The sequence below is a fragment of the Papio anubis genome, chromosome 19 (assembly GCF_008728515.1).
Source record: "Papio anubis isolate 15944 chromosome 19, Panubis1.0, whole genome shotgun sequence".
Taxonomy (NCBI): domain Eukaryota; kingdom Metazoa; phylum Chordata; class Mammalia; order Primates; family Cercopithecidae; genus Papio; species Papio anubis.
This window is the reverse complement of record NC_044994.1, coordinates 1550852-1569997: the sequence shown is the minus strand read 5'-3', so window position 1 is coordinate 1569997 and position 19146 is coordinate 1550852. Positions and strand designations below refer to the sequence as shown.

Here is a 19146-nt window from a genome sequence, read left to right as displayed (position 1 = left end):
TTAGCTCTGCAGATATCTGGACAGATGAAATTTTCCAAATTCCTTAAGTTTATTTTTTCTGTGAATATTTTATAGATAATTCTACTTTTCTTACATTTTTAGAGTCAGTTTTACCAATGACATGTATTGATAAATGACAGATCTGGGCATTGTACTAAGCACTTTTGTATGCATACATCAATAAATTCATTTAGTTATCACAATTCTGCAAGGAAAGGTCAAAAATAGAAGCAAGTTCCTGGATTTTTCCTAGGTCCTCTGACTCTGCTTCTAGTGCTCCTCCACCAGATCACAGTTACTTCCATGGGGTAGACATGCAAATACAATAGAAACCTTTTCTTTCAAAACACCAAAGAAGATAAAATTTATAAAGCTCTTCTTAGGAAATCCTGAGATCATATACTATTATGATAACTTTTATTTCCTTTTCACAATGTTTGAAACCATAATTAATGTGAAATAGGGAAAACTACACTGAACTATGTCACTAGGAACAAATTACTTATCAACAAAATATCACTAAGTATATATTATGGGTTATCATCGTTTTCCAAAAGTCTTTGAGCTGAAATAAAATATAATTTTGAAGCCAAGATTTATAATAAATAATTGCAGTTGTAAGTTTCATTTAAGATGAAATAAAATTTGTAGTTTGTTTTAGAACTATATATATAAAGTCAAAGGGATATTCTAAGTCATATTAATAAAATAATATTAGAAATGTAAAATTTTACCAAACATTAATTTACCTCATTTGAGTTACTTCTTACAGTCTTCAGTTCCACTTCCAATGATTTGAGAGTCAGTTGAAGTTGTTTTTTCACTTCAGTTTGTGTCCTATACTGCTCTTCCATTATTTTTAACTCTTCCGTATCTTTTTCATACAACTCTTCAGCCTTTCTTCTTTTTTCTTCTTCTTCTTGTAAGATACAGCTGTAGTTAAATATACTTATCTTAAAATCCTTTAAAAACAAAACACTCATATGCTGGTTTACTATCCTAATAAAGTGCCAATATTCTTGAATATTTTTTCTTTCTAGTTTTCATGTTAATATCTCACTTCGATATATTCCAAAGAACATATATAAATTGAAAGGTAGTAAGGAACATCCTGCTAATTGATTAGCTTCTGTTATTATTAATTCTAGTAAATATTATGGAAAAGGATGTTGAAAATTATTAGGTAAAGCTACAAGTTAAAAATTACCTTTTCTTCACACAGTAATAATTACTCCTCAGTCAGGATGAATCATTTAGAGTTAGCTAATTTAAAAAAAAGGTTTTTTTTAATAAACAAGTTGATACCTTCACTAGAAATAAATTTGCATCTTCATGAAATATTGCAACTGTCCCTAAACATGATTTACATTGTAAGATAGCACCTTCAGATGTCTTCTTGCAACATATATCTCCAGATGACAATAATCCAAGACTAAGCTAAGAAATCTAAGATGTTACCCATACGTTTTATGTTTCTTTTTCTGGTAACACTTTTGACTTATTCTGTTGATTAGTATGTATTTTACAAGCAATTTTAAAATCCATTCTCAAACAAGACAAGATCTAATATTTAAACAATAAAGAATAATATCTGCCTTCCGCATAGAAGTTTGAATTAATTTAAACTCTGTAGCACAGACAGATGTTGACTAAGCTAATCAGTAATCACTTTCCATTTTACTTTTCATTCACTGCATATTAAGAGTAAAACTGGGCCAGGCGTGGTTGCTCACACTGTAATCCCAGAACTTTGGGAGGCCAAAGCCAGGGGATAACTTGCAGTCAGGAGTTTGAGACCAGTCTGGCCAAAGTGGCAAAACCTCATCTCTACTTAAAAAAAAAAAAAAAAAAATTAGAAAGGCACGGTGATGCGTGCCTGTAATCCCAGCTACTTGGGAGGCTGAGGCACAAGAATCACTTGAACCCGGAAGCAGAGGTTGCAGTGAGCTGCACCGCTGCACTCCAACCTGGGTGACAGAGCAAGACTCTGTCTCAAAAGGACAAGAAAAAAAAAAAACAACCGATAAAACTGGTTAATTTTAAAAATAATTATTCTGGGTGGAGTAAAGTATACATTTCATACTCAAATTATAAACTTTCTTAAAAACAACTTAGTAATATTTAATCAAAGATCTCTTTTAAAAAGCTCCTATACTCTAAGCAGATAGCTCTATTTTGAAAAATTTATCCAAAGAAATAGAAATGTAGAAAACTATGGATATATAAGATGTTTCTTAGAGCATTAATACAAAAAATTAAAACCCCCAATTTCAATTTATTAAATAATGAAATTTCCATAGGGTAAAATTCTATATAGCCATTAAAATAATGATTTAAAGGAATATGCAATTAATTATTAGAGAAGTATTCACAATTAAGAACTTGTGATATTTTATCCAAAAATTTCACATTCCACAATTTTAAGTTTTCTTCTCTAGTAAACCCTAGAAGGTAAGTCAGCTATTACAAAAATTATCCTACATATCTTTAGTATAAATAGCTCAAATATTTATTTAAAACTAGAATGTGATACCTGAAATTACAGAGCTTTTGTTTACATTCAAGATTCTGATGCTCTAACTGTGATTTGGTTTTGTCTGTTTCAGATAGTTCCTTTTGTAGCATGCTAATCTTATTTTTCATTTTTTGAAATTTTACTTTAAGTTGTTCACAGTTACATTTTTTATGTTCTATTGATCTTTCACATGCAGTTATTGCATTCTTGATTTTCAACAGGCTAACAAAATCTGTAACCGGGAGAAAACAAAATAGAGATAAAATACATGAGTAGGTTTTTAAATATAAAGGACTGTGCATTTCAACATGGCACTGATTCATACACTGAATGGATATGTATCTATTAAGTGCCTGCAATGTAGAAAATATTTTAAAAAGCTCTTCAGATAAAACAGACAACACGTCTGATCTTGTTTAGCTTAAAGTGTAGTAAAGAACACAGAAAAAAACGTGACAATTACAAATTCAGATAGATACTATAAGAATACATAGTTTTTCAGTCACGTAAGAGAATCTGACCTATACTTGGCCCAGGGAATATTTCTCTGAGGAAGAGAAGGCTACACTGAGAAATAAAAAAAGAGAAGGAAGCAGCTGAGCAAAGGAGGAAGCAAAGCACTCTGGCTAGTCTGCTGCATGTGCTGGAGTTCTGCTGCAATCTGCTTCCAGCCAAGAGGGAGCAACGGGTGCTGATTTTCCTCCTTACCTGAAACAACCAACACAGACAAAATATATTAAACAATGATTTTCAACACAGTGGACTTCAGATAATGAAGATGGTCATCACTGAAAGACAGGAAACAAATGTAGGCCTTTTTGTTGATAGAGCTTCTTTTGTTGCCAGAGCTCCCAGGCCATGATAAAGCGAGAAAATCTGACATAGATTCCCTGAGCTGGGGCAGTGATGCTAAGAATCTAGTAAAACAAAAGCAGAAAGAAATCACAGGACAGAACACTGGAGAGGATAAAGCAGCAGAGGAAACAAACCCTGGAGATCTGCAGAGGTCCCCTCTAAAGTATTTAGTGGAATAATGAAAAAAATGGACGTGTGCTAGGAAACTTCCCAAGACCTAGGGGTGGCGAGTGGTGGGGGGACACAATAGAAAAAGATTAGGAGAAACCATGCCTGGTGTTCACAAAGTGCCCAGAAGAGGGTCCATTACCCAAGAGCCAGGCCCAAAAAACTCATACTTCACAGGATGATAAATAATCCAAAAACTCTTGCCTCAGGAGTGGCAAATTACCCAGAATCTAGAAGCAAGAACAAAAAGAATTCTGTTTATAAGTAAATCACTGTACCCCAAATAAAGCTCGAGACAGTAAGTGGAGGCATGAAAGGTATTTTTAAAAAAATCAAACCACACCTGTAGAAATGCAAATTACAATGTCAGAGGTAAAAACTACAATCGAAAATAAACACAGATCACAATCATAAATTTGTTGTGATGAACCATGAAAAACCTTCAAGCAACTAATATATAAATCTCCAAATAGAAAACAACAAAGACAGAAAAGAAATTTGAAAAATAATTGGCCCAAAACATTCTAAACTTGGCAAAATCTATATTTCCACAGATCCAGGAAGGAACTGTCTGGGACAAAAAAATAAATAAAACGGTGGCTCAAGCCTGTAATCCCAGCACTTTGGGAGGCTGAGACGGGCGGATCACGAGGTCAGGAGATCAAGACCATCCTGGCTAACACGGTGAAACCCCGTCTCTACTAAAAAAACAAAAACAAAAACAAAAAAAAGTAGCCGGGCGAGGTGGTGGGTGCCTGTAGTCCCAGCTACTCAGGAGGCTGAGGCAGGAGAATGGCGTAAACCCGAGAGGCGGAGCTTGCAGTGAGCTGAGATCCGGCCACTGCACTCCAGCCTGGATGACACAGCGAGACTCCGTCTCAACAACAACAACAAAAATAAATAAATAAATAAAGTGTACCATTGTCATTTTCTTATACCATCTATGATGTGGTATAACATTACTTGAAGGTAGACTGTGATAGGTTAAAATTATATACTATAAATCCTAAATAAATCACTGAGATAGCAAACAAAGAGTTATATATAATAAACCAAAAAAGAAATACGAAATTAAATCATGGAAAATAGCTGATTAATCTAAAGGAAAGCAGAAAAAGAAGGGGAACAAATAGCAGCAAGACTGACAGCAATCAAACAGCACAATGACAGACAAACTTAACTACATTGAGTATCACATTATAAATGAAACTGGTCCACAAGCCTCAATTAAAATGCAGACTGACAAGACTCGATAAGAAAGCAATACCCAACTACATGCTGTCTATAAGAAATGTATGTTAAATGTAAAGAGACAAATGGGCTGCAAGAATAGAAAAAGATACATGCTAACACTTGACAGAAGACTACTGAGAAGAAATGGTTCAATTAATATCAAAGTAGATTTCACAGCAAAACAATTTCCAGCAATAAATAAGGTCATGTCATAATGATGAAAGTTTCAGTTAATCAAGAAGATATAATAATCCTAAATGTTTATGCCCCTAATAACATAAGAAATTCAAAATACATGAGGCCAAAGTAGATAGAACTATAAAAAGAAATAGACAATTTCTAAGTAATCTGAGATTTCAATACCCTTTACTTAGGAAGTGATAGAACAAGGAGGCAGAAAATTAGCAAGAATAGAGCAGACTTAAAAAACAGCATGCCTTTCAAGTACCTATGGAACACTTACCAAAACAGACAACGTTTTAGGCCATACAATAAATCTCATTAAAAAGATTAAGTAAAAAGAATGTAAGTCATACAAAGTACATATCCTGACCACAAATCAATGATATTAGAAACCAATAACAAAAATAATGCTAAGAAATACTCAAATACATGAAAACTAAGAAACACACGTCTAAAAAACCCTGGTTCAAAGAGACTATGAAAAAAGAAAATATTTTGAACTGAATAAAAATGAAAAAATATCGGGGTTTGTAGAATGCAGCAACAACTGCACTTAAATACACATTTTTAGCACTAAATATCAATATTATAAGAGTCTCAAATCAATAACCCTGACTTCTCCCCTAAGAAAATGGAAATAAATAAATAAATAAATAAAATAAAATAAAATAAAATAAAATAAAATAAAATAAAATGAGAGAATTAAACCCAAAGCAAGCAGAGGGATAAAAAACAAAACCATCTGCTGTGGTCTGAATGTTTGTGTTCCCAAAAGTTCATCTGCTGAAACCTAATCACAAGGGCGGATTTTTCGAGGTAGTGAAATCATGAGAGCCAAGCCCTCATGAATGGGATTAGTGTTCTTACACAACACACCCCAGAGAGCCCCTCCACCCCTTCTGCCATGTGAGGACACAGAGAAAAAGAACACATCTATGATCCAGGAAGGTTCCTTACCCCACAGCAAATTTGACAGCACTTTGACCTTGGACTCTGCAGACTCCAGAACTGTAAGAAATCATTTTCTACTGTTTATAAGCTACCCAGTCTATGGTATTTTGTTATACTATTGGTTTCAGGAAAAAAAGGAAGATCAGCAACACCAAACACTTTGGGAGATTGATAAATGTAAGAAATGTCTATTTACCCTGGCTGATCAGGAAGAAGAGAAGATACAAATTACTATACATGCAAATTACCATACATGCATATTACCAAGTCAAACAAGCCAACCTAAAAATGCTACTTTTTTTTTTGTTTTGTTTTGAGACAGAGTCTTGCTCTGTCTCCCAGGCTGGAGTGCAAAGACATAAGCTTGGCTCACTGCAACCTCTGCCTCCCGGCTTCAAGCGATTCTCCTGCTTCAGCCTCCTGAGTAGCTGGGATTACAGGCGCCTGCCACCACACCCGGCTAATTTTTGTATTTTTAGTAGAGACAGGGTTTCGCCATGTTGGCCAGGCTGGTCTTGAACTCCTGACCTCAGGTGATCCACCCATCTTGGCCTCCCAAAAGTGCTGGGATTACAGGCGTGAGCCACCATGTCCAGCCTTAAAATGTTACTTTCTGTATGATTCCAACTATATGACTTTCTGGAAAATGTAAAACTACGGATATAGTAAAAAGATCAGTGGCTGCCAGAGGGTGAGGGACACCAGGAAAGGATACACAGGCAGAGTACTGAGGATTTTTAGGGAGGTGAAAATGTATACGACCCGCATACGTGTCAGTGTACCTTAAGACCAAACCCATACGATGTATAGCACCAGCGTACAATGCACACTACGGGCTGCAGGTGATTCTGATGTGCCAATGTAGGCTCATCCATTAGAGCAACTGTACCACTATGGGAGGGTTACTGATAAGGAGGGAGGCTACATATGTGTGCAGGTAGAAGGTATTTGAAAAGTCTCTGTACCTTCCTCTCCATTTCGCTGTGAACATAAAACTGGTCTAATAAATAAACTCTTTATAATAAACCAATAAAGACTTCATCATAACTTCTTTAGAAAATTGAATCCAACAGTATAATAAAAGGACAATACATCATAAACAAATGGGTTTTTTTCCCAGGACTGCAGGGTTGGCTTAACATTCAAACATCGTTGTTATCTGCCAGATTAACAATGGAAAACAGTAGATCCATAGAATCATCTCAACAGATAGAGGCATTTGATACAATTCAACACTCATTCCTGATTTTGTAAAAATGAAAAAGTCTCAGCAAAGTAAGAATCCAGGGACCTTCCTCAGCAAGATAAAGAGCATCTATGATGAACCGACACCTAACATGTATCATGGTGAAAAACTGAGTATGTTCCCCAGAAGATGAACAACAACACAGGAATGTCTGCTTTTACTGCTTTTATGCAGCATTGTTCTGAAGACTCTAGCTAGCGCAGTCGGGCAAGAAAAAGAAATAAAAGCCATCCCAGTTGAAAAAATAAATAAAACTATCTTTATACATGACCATGACCACACAATAGGTTTGAGTAAACTCTAACCTGTGGACCAGCTTCTTGTCTTCGTCAGTGAGCACAGCTGTGTTCATTAATGTACAGGTTGTCTATGGCTGCTCTCATACTACAGTGGCAGAGTCTATCAGCTACAACAGAGACCCCTTTTGCCACAAGTCTTTAATAAGAGGGTACTTTGAGAAAGAAAAGGTTTGACAATCTTTGGTCTATGTAGAAAATCTGATCAAATCTACCCAGAATGTACCAGAACTAATAAGTGAGTTCAGCAAGATTGGACTATACAAAATCAACATACAAAAATCGACTGTATTTCTGTATATTAGCGATAGAGTAAAATTTTAAAAATATCATTTATGACTATATCAAAAACTGAAATAAACAGCTGATAAAACATAAAAAGACCTATATACTAAAAACTACAAAATATTACTGAGAAAATTAAATATGACCTATACAAATGGAGACATACACTTTCTTCAGGAGCAGGAAGATTCATTATAGTTAAGATGTCCATTCTCCATAATCTATAAATACAACACAGTCCCAACCTAATCAATCCCAACAAGCCAGCAGACTTTTTTTTTAAATTGACAAATCGATGTGGAAATGTAAAGGATCTAGTAGAGCCAAAACAGAACCAATAACAAAATCTGAAAACTGATTTTGAGAATTATTACAAATCAATAGTAATCAAAACAATGTGCCACTGGTACAGGATGAGTATCCCTTATTAAAAATGCTTGGGACCAGAAGTATTGCAGATTTTGGATTTTGGAATATTTGCATATACATAATGAGATCTCTAGGACATAGGACCTAGGTCTAAACACAAAATACACTTATTTTTCATATACACCTCATACACAAAGCCTGAAGGTAATCTTATTTTATTTTATTATTTTAATTTTTGAGACAGTCTTGCTCTGTCACCCAGTCCAGAGTGCAGTGGTGAGATCATGGCTCATTGCAACCTCTGCCTCCCAAGCTGAAGCAATTTCTTGCCTCAGCCACCTGAATAGCTGGGAATACAGTGTGCATCACCATGCTCAACTAATTTTTGTATTTTTAGTAGAGATGGGGTTTTGCCATGTTGGCCAGGATGATCTTGAACTCCTGACCAAAAGTGATCCTCCTACCTTGGCCTCCCAAAGTTCTGGGATTACAGGCATTAGCCACCACGCCCGGCCTCTGAAAGTAATTTTAAATATTTCATAATTTTTGAATGAAACAAAGTTTGCGCACATGAGCTCAGTTATGGAACTTTCCACTTGTGAGATCAGGTTGACAATGAAAACATTGTGGATTTTACAGCATTTCAGATTTGGGATTTTGAATTAGGGATGCTTAACCTATATAAAGAAAGTCAAATACACACAGTCCCCAACTTCAGGTGGTTTAACCTATTAATTTTACAGTGGGTTTAATGAAGTATTACTTAGCTTTTGACTGAAAGGGTGGATTTATCAGGAAGTAACCCTACCATAATTTGAGGAGCATTGAATTAATAGAATTCAATAGAAAGTCCACAAATAGATGACATATAGCCAACCAGTTTATTTCTGACAAAGGCAGGATGGCAATGTGGTAGAGAAAGGATAGCCATCTCCACATATAGTGCTCAAACAACTGGCTGTTCAGATCCAAAAAGTTAACTTGAATCTATACCTCATTCTATGTACAAAAATAAACTCAAAATGAAACATGCATTTAAATGTAAGACCCAGAACTATAAGACCCCTAGAATGATGCACAGAATAAAATTTTTGAGAAAATTACTTGTGCTAGGCAAAGTTTTCTTAGATACGACATAAAATGCAAACTCTGTAACTAAACAAGTTCTTCAAAATTTAAAACTCTTCAAAAGACACTATTAATAAAGTCAACCTACAAACTGGAAAAAATATTCTTGTAAAGTAATAGTATCCAGAACTATTAAAATTCAGCAAGCAAGAAAACATCAATCTAATTTTGTAAATGGAAAAAGATTTGAAAACATAGTTCACCAAAGAGGATATACAGATGGCAAATAAAACCATAGAAAGATGTTTAACATGTTTAGTCATTAGGATCATGCACAGTAACCACATCCATGAGAATGGCTACAAATAAATACTGCAGTACTTAGTGTAACAATGCAGCAACTGCAACCGTCCTATTCTGCTGATGACAATACAAAATGGTACACATCTTTTGGAAAACAATTTAGCAGTTTTTCTAAAAAGGGAACATAAGGCAGCAAAGGACACTTTTGTGGGTGATGAATATAATTGTGTTGATTATGGTGACAGTTTCACAGGTGTATACACCTGTCAAAACTTACTAAATTGTACATCTTACATATGTGCACTTTAACATACATCAACTATATTTCACTAAAGCTAAGGATTGTAGGAGCAAACACCTGGGCGCTGGCTGTGACACAGAGAGAAACAAGGGTATGAAATGAAGTAGTATAAAGCTAGAGCATTGTCATCTTTACCTTATAGCAATGACAAGTGGCAGCTGGGTGTTAAGCAATCGGGTAACATGATCAGATGTGAATTTTAAAAATGTATATAATTATGGTTGCAGAATAGACCATGGTTTTGGAAGGTGGGGAAGTAGGGAAAAGAGTTATAAGTTTATCACAGTATTCAAGGTATGAGATAATGACAACCTGACCCTGGGTAAACGCATATTTCTGAGATGAACATCCCTATAACACATCAGTGATCTATGGTACGGTGCTAAACAATGTGTGCATACATTACTATAGGATAGGGAAAAAGCCTTATATTTATGCACTGGTCCTACCTTTATGCTCCATTCCATGTTGTTCAATGAATAACATAAAGTTTTTATCACTGGAATAAGGCAAGTCATCATCCTCCGAGGATGTTTCAGGTGACCAAATTATGTCATTGAGGTCATCCTTGGAATATAGATCTCTTTTAACCTATAATAAATAACACTGTTTCAAAATGTCTACCAAATATTTATGGCAAATACTAAATGTACACCAGTGGGAACTATTCATCTTTTTCTATGAGCAAAACCAAAGTACTTCTTAAAATAACTGACTTTGGTTAAAAGGGTACCTTTATGAATGGTTGCTGCTGCTTTTTGAAAGCCAATGTCTTTACAACAAAGGATTTTCTGTTTTTTAAGTGAACTTTAATAAGGAATTTTCAACAACATTCTTGACAATATACTTTTACAATACCTTGTTCTTTTCATTAGAGGTTTTCCTTGCAAGCCTAAAAAAAAAAAAAAAAAAAATTCCAATCAGGCAAATAGTAAATATGTAAAATACAAAGAATATCTATAACTATTTCTTAAATAAAACCTCTGTATTTGTAATTTCTCTCTCCTATTCATAAAGTTTACAGGAAATTTTTCACAGGTGATATAAAATACAATTATTTTCTACAAGGGGATAAAACTATAAATGGAAAGGGTATATTATAGGACAAATAAAATATATTACTACTAATATAAAACAATTAAGTTTAGATCAAGTTTTCTGACAGCCAAAGAAAAAGAAGAAACATGTTACTTGTATTACTTCATAGAAAAAATATATATAACACACTAGTTTTTTCTCTTGTTGCCCCTCCCTCCGTTTTTTGTTTGTTTGTTTGTTTTGTTTTATTTTTTAAAACAGAGTCTCACTCTGTCACCCAGGCCAGTGTACAATGGCGTGATCTCGGCTAACTGCAACCTCCACCCCCAGGGTTCTAGTGATTCTCCTACCTCAGCCTCCTGAGTAGCTGGAATTACAGGCACCTGCCACCACGCCCAGCTTATGTATTTATTTATTGTTTGTATTTTTAGTAGAGACGGGGTTTCACCATGTTGGCCTGGCTGGTCTTACCACGTTGGCCTGGCTGGTCTTGAACTCCTGACCTAAGGTGATCCACCTGCCTCAGCCTCCCGAAGTGCTAGGATTACAGGCGTGAGCCACTGCACCAGGCCTTGTTGCCCTTTTATATACAAACAAGCTTTAATTGGTAGTAAGACTTATGTGATAAATATTAATTATGTAACAGAAACCCTTATTTAAATGATGACATTGGTGAGCTTTTCAGGACATACTGTGCAGGTACTGTGTACTATTCTAAACACTGTACAAGTGTTTAAGTGTCTTGAATCCTCCCAACAATTCTGTGTAGTAGGTAACTTACTAGGCATTTAATACAGGAAGAAAGTAGGCAAGGAAAGGCCATATAATTTGTCCAGGCCCATAAAACTGGTCAATAGCAGACTAAGCATTCAAACCCAAGAACTCTGGCTCCAAAATATGTGTTTCAGGATACTCTATAATATGCTATAAAAGTAATATTTATTTTCAACTGTTCACAAGTAATATAAAAGCAGATGAATTCTTATTATCTATGACTACAAATAATCTCTGAATCTTGCAATTTTTTAAAGTAAGATTTTATACCTATGCAGTTTTGGAAACCTGCTTTTAGTAATCTGAAAACTTGGTTTCTCTAAAGAAATTCACCAAAAAACATTCATTCATCCTTTCAACTATTCATGTATTCGACCAGCACTTACTGAGTGTACAACACATGTCAAAGAGCCTGTTGATTGGTCCAGGGAAATATATAAATATTTTTACCTTTGAACTATACAGTCCAAAAGTAACAGTCTGCAATGAATTTTTTCAGGAGTTTGCTTTTCTATTACTCATTAGAAAGCCTCCCCCTCCCCACAATCTGAAAAACCATAAAGATGACACGCCTATTATTTCAGAATACCTTGCTAAAGCACAGCTGTTCGTGATGCTACTTTCAAAGGTACTGTGATACATAAATCATCAAGGAATGTTTAAATTCTATTCAATATGACTCAAGTGTTTGTATGTTTATTATTACAGATTCTAAAAACATATGCATGTGAGTTTAACTTTTAGGTCAACATTTTCACGTACCATTATATTAAAATATTCCATTCCTGAACCAATTCTTAAAGAAAAACCTCTTCCAATAAAATGATACGTGAATAGAAATTGTAAGAGTTGATTTAATATAAATATTTAAAAAAGAATGGATCAAACTTTCCAAAGCTCACACATGCAAACAAAACTAAATTGCAAAAACACATTTCTTCTCTACTGGATTATTCCAAACAACAAACAAAAATACTCTAACAGTTTCCATTTTAAAATTGAAAATGAAACAAAAGTCTCTTGAATCTCACATTCTTCTTCTTTACTTGTCACCCATTTCTCTACTTCCTTTTGCAGTCAAAGTTCTCTCAGGAGTTGTCTGTGTTTAGCACTACAGTCAGGGTTCCATGGCAACCAGCTGAAACTCCTCCTTGACAAGGGCACTAATCATCATCTTAATCAGTCTTCCAGCAGCATTGATACAGTTGACTATTCTCTAGATTAGGCTGTCTACACTAGTTTATTTCTAGATAAAGTAATCACTGCTAATATTCCTTCACAGGGAGATAAGAAAATTAGAGATTTTATCCTCCTTCATCCTTAACCATTTCACTAAAACTGCTATCATTATTTTTACAGAAGACTGCCAGTCTTCTAGACTGGGTAGAAGACCAGTAAGTACACTGGCCTTCTCAAACACTGGTATAACGACAGGTTCTTTTGAGGTGTATTTTTAAAATTTTCATTTTTCTTTACTTCCTTCACATGCAAGGGATGATCACTACTTTAAAAAATCCATTAAAAAGCCAATGTTTTCTAATAATTCTACTTACAAAGAATAAAAAAATTATTGTGAAATTCATACTCTTCTCCATCTCAATTTATTTACTAATTCAAAAACCAATTTGAACTACCAACATATCCAAAGAAATGTATATTCCCAGCTTTAAATAAAAAAAGGTAATCAGCCGAGCGCAGTGGCTCATGCCTCTAATCCCAGCATTTTGGGAAGCCAAGGTGGGTGGATCATGAGCTCAGGAGTTCAAGAGTAGCCTGGCCAAGATGGTGAAACCTTGACTCTACTAAAAATAAAAAAAAAAAAATTAGCCAGGCGTGGTGGCGGGTGCCTGTAATCCCAGCTACTTAGGAGGCTGAGCCAGGAGAATTGCTTGAATCAGAGGTTGCACTGAGCCAAGATTGCACCATTGCACTCCAGTCTAGGTGACAGAGCAAGACCCCATCTCAAAAACAAAACAAAACAAACAAAACAAAAACAGGTAACCAGGCCAGGTGTGATGGCTCACACCTGTAATCCTAGCACTTTGGGTGACCAAGGCAGGTGGATCACTTGAGGCAAGCCTGGCAAACACGGAAAAACCCTGATTCTATTAAAAATACAAAAACTAGCTGGCGTGGTTGTGCACGCTTATAATCCTTTGGAAGCTGAGGCATGAGAATCACTTGAACTTGAAAGGTGGAGGTTGCAGTGAGCTGAGATAGTGCCACTGCACTCCAGCTTGGGCAACACAACTAGACTTTGTTTCAGAAAAAAAAGCAAAACAGGTAACAGGTAATTATGACACAACGCAATATGTAAGAGTTGATCTAGAAAAAAATTATATCTGAGCATGAGGAAGACTTTATGGAAGAGGCAAAAGACAAGAGGAGCTCACCAGGCCAAAACAAACAAACAAACAAACAAACAAACACCAAAACAAAACCAGAAACAGTAGGAAAAAACCATTCTACATAGAGAATAGAATGTGAGCACAGGGATTAGGCACGTGGCATCCAGTTGTTTCCTGGGAACTTGAAAGGTAAAGTGTAAAACACATGAAAGTAAACACTGAGGGAAGAATGCTACAATAAACTTGAATGCTACGCTAAAAGGCTGGAGCTCACTGCCTGCAAGCAATGACTCTTAGACATGGGGTCATACTTGGATTTGTGCCATAGTTTTTAATATGTTTCACTGAATTAAGTTTTCAAAATACCACGAGCTACATACAACCTGAAAGAAACTGTGAAATTACCTTAAAGGGAGAAAACACTTTTAAAATACCCGTATGTCTTTATATATTGTTCAAATTAGCATTATTCTGATTAGATAGAATTTTGTTTGAAAATAGAATGATTTTATTAGAAACTTTTAGCATAGTATCTATTTCTAATAAGAAAAGCTGAGTGACCACAATATTGGGGTTTGCTCCCGAATTAGAAAACCATTTATACAGAGAGTATAGCTCATTAAAAAGAGCCCTAAGAATCCAAAAAGGGCATATAATTGCCAGGTAAAATTGTCAGAATGAACCCATGTCAAACTGTATTTTAAGTGAGTATTAATGTTTAAAACCATACACCAGGATAAACTCTATTCACTCATTCAGTAAACATTTATTGAGTTGCTACTTACTATATGCTAGGTCCCTTCCTAGGCAATGAAAAACACAGCGATGACAAAATCCTACTCATGAGCGCCAAGTAAACAAAACAACTAACAGCAGAAGCAAAATATATAGTATGTTAGAGAGGAACAACTCAAGCAGGAAAAAGGAGTGTTTATGTGCAGGGGGGGCAAGGTGGCGAAAATATTAGGATGACTAGATAAGACCTTGCTGAGAGAGTGGCTTTTAAGGAAAGAACTGAAGAAATGGAAGGAGTAAGCAAGGAGGATATCTAACTCCATACAGAGTCAACCGCCCAGTACAGAGGGATGCAGAGTGTGTTCACAAAATAGAAAGAAGTTCCGTGTGGCTGCAGCAGAGTGGAAAGAGTAGAAAGGCAGAAGCGTAAGTCAGGAAAATAGGAAGTCAGATCCTGTGGTTCCTTTGGAGTATTAGGAGAAAATCTGGCATATATTTTGAGTGAAATGGGAGGCAATTAGAAGTTTTTAACCAAAAGAGTGACATAATGTGACATGTTTTAATAGGTTCACTGGGTAAAGAATTGACGAAAAGAGGATTAAACATGGAGAAACAGAAAGACCTATTAGCAGTCTATGACACTACTCTAGATGGCCAATCAGATGACAGTGGAGTGGCTTGGACATGAAAGATGTGACTGGCTTCTGGATATATTGTGAAGTTAGACCTGATGAGATCTGCCAACATCTTGGCTGTGGAGTGTCAGAGATGGGGGTCGGGGGAGGGAGACAGAGAGAGAATGTGTGAGTCAAGGAGGACACCAGGGTTTTTGGCAGAGCATTTGCAAGACTCATTATTAATGGAACAACAAGACTACATAAGGGGCAGGCAGGAGGAAGAACATCAGTAACCAGATTTTGGATCTGATAAATTTGACATATCCAATAGCTAATCAAGGAGAGATGTCAAGTAGACAGGCTGATATATAGGTCTGAAATTAAGGAGAGAAATGGGCTGGAGATATACATTTGAAAATCATTAGCATATACAAGCTGGTGAAAGTCAGAAGAAAAAACCTCAAGAACTGAGCCCTGGGTCACTTTAATCTGTGAAAGGTAGAAGACGAGGAGATGTAACCAAAACAGGCTAACATGGATGGACTAGAAAGTCAGGAGGAAAATCTAGGCCAGAGAGTGAGATTCTGAGAGCCAGTGAAGAAAGTGAAAGTATTGTTGATAGGTTACATAAAACGAGATCTAAAAAATTATATCTAGATGCGTTACAGTGAAAACTCAGTGACAACATTGAGAATAACAATTCTGGAGAGTGGTGAGAGTGAAAATTATGGCAGTGAGTTCAAGAGTGAATGGAAAGGAAACTTGAGGCCATGAGTACAAGCAGTTTAATTTTAAGGACATCATGCCCACGTGGCATTATCATGCATGATCTAATTTTCTTCTTGTTAAACTGTATTTTTCAATCCTTTCATAATGATTAAGGATTAATTACATGGTGTGTTTTAACACCTTAATAGTTTTTAAAAATTATATATATATGGCATTTTAAAAGCCAGACAAAGGTAATAAATAACATCATAAAATTATAGAACTAAAAACCCCTTGAACATTTCTGTATTATAAAGCTGGTTATCATTTTGGCTCATGCTTATAAATAAAGACCACAGAAAGACTAAAGGGCAGTATTTCCTACCTGAGAAAAATCACCCAACTCTGAGATATTTTATACTCATCAAATATACAAAATGGTTTGTCATACTAAAATATTAAATTCTATGAGATGAAAAAAGATGAAAATTCAAATAATCTTGTTTTGTCAACTGAATTTTTGTAAATTATATCATAGGAAGTCACTGTGGTAAAATATGATGCCGTGCATGCTGAAATGTCTTTTAAAAGGATAATGGCAGGCATTCAGAGTGCCCCTAAACAGGAGGTTCACTGCATTAGCAGCACCCTGGTTTGGCACAGGAGTCAGCAAATCAGTACTTGGGGGCCAAATTCAGCCCACTGCCTGTTTTTGTAAGTAAAGTTTTCTTGGAACCCAGTGCCACCTATTCATTCATTGTCTGTGAAAGATGTCAGAAACCTTCTGGTCCAGAAAGCCTAAAATAGTTACTATCTGGCTCTTTACAGGAAAAAACTGGTCAACTCCTGACTCGGCAGATCAAAGATCCTTTGATATAGTTTAACAAGTTTTACCAATACGCTGAATATTTACATGGAATACAGATCCCCATGTGCAATCCCTTGGGAATATTCAGATTATTCTGAGAATTCAATATTTGAGCACTCATGCATTGAGAACAAAAAAAAGCAAATGTCGTAACTAGCAATTTTGTTGGTAACGTGAAGTGCCAAGGTAGCATGTAGTTTCCTTTTGCAACTCAATAGATATTATAAGTATTAAGAAATTACAGGCCAGGCACGGTGGCTCATGCCTGTAATCCCAGCACTTCGGAAGGCTGAGGCTGGCAGATCACAAGGTCAGGAGATCGAGACCATCCTGGCTAACATGGTGAAGCCCCATCTCTACTAAAAATACAAAAAATTAGCCGGGCATGGTGGCGGGTGCCTGTAGTCCCAGCTACTTGGGAGGCTGAGGCAGGAGAATGGCATGAACCTGGGATGTGGAGCTTGTAGTGAGCCGAGATCACACCACTGCACTCCAGCCGGGGCGACAGAGCGATTCTCCATCTTAAAAAAAAGAAATTACAATATTATATTCTAACAAAATGTATTTAAGATGTGTTATCAAACTAAATGTTTTAAATATATTTTACTGATGAAATAATCAGTATACTATAGCTCCAACCTCATTTTAAAAAGAGAGTTTCAAACTACATTATTTAATGGGTATGACAATTTACCTATTTCCTCATTAATGGGATTTTAGACTATCTCCAGCTTTTTGATATGACAATGCTATAATGAAAATTCTTCAATGTATATGTAATATATATTAATATCCTTAACATACTTTTGTTATACTTAAGATGTTTCATAAACATGTTACAAACATACACATAGAAATACATAAGACATATATGTGTGCATGTATGTATATCTATATGCATGTAGCCAACATATATATACAAAACATACAATAGGCCAACGTATATATGTAACATACAGTAGGGAAACATACACACATACACAGATACATATATCAGAACATATATGTTGGCTGATTGTATGTTATATATAACATGTAATAAATGTCCATAACTTGTGTGTATGTGTAAAGTTGTATTTCCTGCAGGATCCAGTCTCAGAAGTAAAGCTGACACATTAAAGGAATGACATATTTGAAATTTTGATACATGCTATTAAATTACTCATTAAATTACATATTTACCAAATTTATTAAATTACATATTTACCAAATAAGTGTACAAGAGAACTTTTTTCACATTTGCCCACACTAGTTATGTTTTAATAAAACACCAATATGCTTGGAAAAACTGTATCTAATTGCCTGTTAATTTGCATTTTTCTGATTACCACGTAAGACAGAATATTCCCGGTGAAAGTATAAAATTCATTAATCATGCATATTATTTGAAATTAGAATTCATTTGATAGTACAATAACAATAATAATAATGTACTATCAAATAGTGCTATAGGCTTACCTATTGTACTCTTCCCTCTTCTGCCTGGGAAATTGATGATCATCAGATTTCCTGCCCCTTCTTTCTTGAATTAATTCATCATCATCATCATCATTGTCACTGTCATCAGCATGTAGGTATCTTGACACTTCCATTTTCTTATTTCTGCACTTTCTCATTTTTTCTGCAACCTTCAATGAAAGTGTGACACTGAGAATAAATGTCATTATTTCATCCAATAGAATAAACTGTTCATTCATTTTGTCGCTTGACTCAGTCTGTCATGATAATAGTCATTAAAATACTTTGGACTTCCATTTTATCATTATATAATTATTAGCATAAGTTATAATTTTTCCATTGAAATTCATATAAAGTCTAATTCATTTCTGTTTGAGTGAATACAACAAAATTTTCCAAACTTTCAAAAAGGGTCCATTCCAAATTTGTGCTTTTATTCCCATCCACTCTTTGCTAATATAAATTTTCACCATTTTGTGACCAGCAGAAAGAGAGAAACAAAAGGAGAAAGGCATGAAATCTGTCCTCTTCTATTTTCACCTCCTGGAGTTTACACTGAATGGCCAGATTTAGAGAATGTGACATTGTGGGGCTTCAGGAACAGAAAGGAAGCTTTTCCCTCTCTGGGTAAGCTTTCCCCACTGTCTTTTATCTTTCTTTATTCATTCGGATCCTAGACTTCAAAAATGTGAAGGTGCCTGCTGAAATGCAGGAACCAAAATTCGAAACCACAGAAGAAGCAGAGTGAAACTGCTGAGATGCTAGTAGAGTTCTGGAAAATGAGATGCTTTCCAAATTTCACATTCAGTAACCATGAGATTTTATAG

General features: G+C 35.4%; 1 protein-coding gene and 1 long non-coding RNA gene across 7 annotated transcripts in view; one reads left to right on the top strand and one right to left on the bottom strand.

Moving 5' to 3' along the window:
- Positions 1-19146, bottom strand: part of ANKRD62 (ankyrin repeat domain 62) — a 101658-nt gene that overhangs the window by 65955 nt on the left and 16557 nt on the right. For all 6 annotated transcript variants that reach the window (XR_004179997.1, XR_004179998.1, XR_004179999.1 and 3 more), the window contains exons 8-12: positions 18320-18489; positions 10632-10665; positions 10223-10364; positions 2534-2747; positions 750-933 (exon numbers count right to left, since the gene is read on the bottom strand). Coding sequence is in view for 2 of the 6 variants with exons in the window: in XM_031658676.1 (XP_031514536.1) it covers positions 750-933; positions 2534-2747; positions 10223-10364; positions 10632-10665; positions 18320-18489 (744 nt within the window). In the remaining 4 variants the exon portion in view is untranslated. The remainder of the gene's footprint in view (positions 1-749; positions 934-2533; positions 2748-10222; positions 10365-10631; positions 10666-18319; positions 18490-19146) is intronic.
- The window catches only part of LOC110741769, a 91845-nt gene that overhangs the window by 61728 nt on the left and 10971 nt on the right, over positions 1-19146 (top strand). Inside the window, exon 2 of the long non-coding RNA XR_004180001.1 lies at positions 18807-18946. This is a non-coding gene — a long non-coding RNA (uncharacterized LOC110741769). The remainder of the gene's footprint in view (positions 1-18806; positions 18947-19146) is intronic.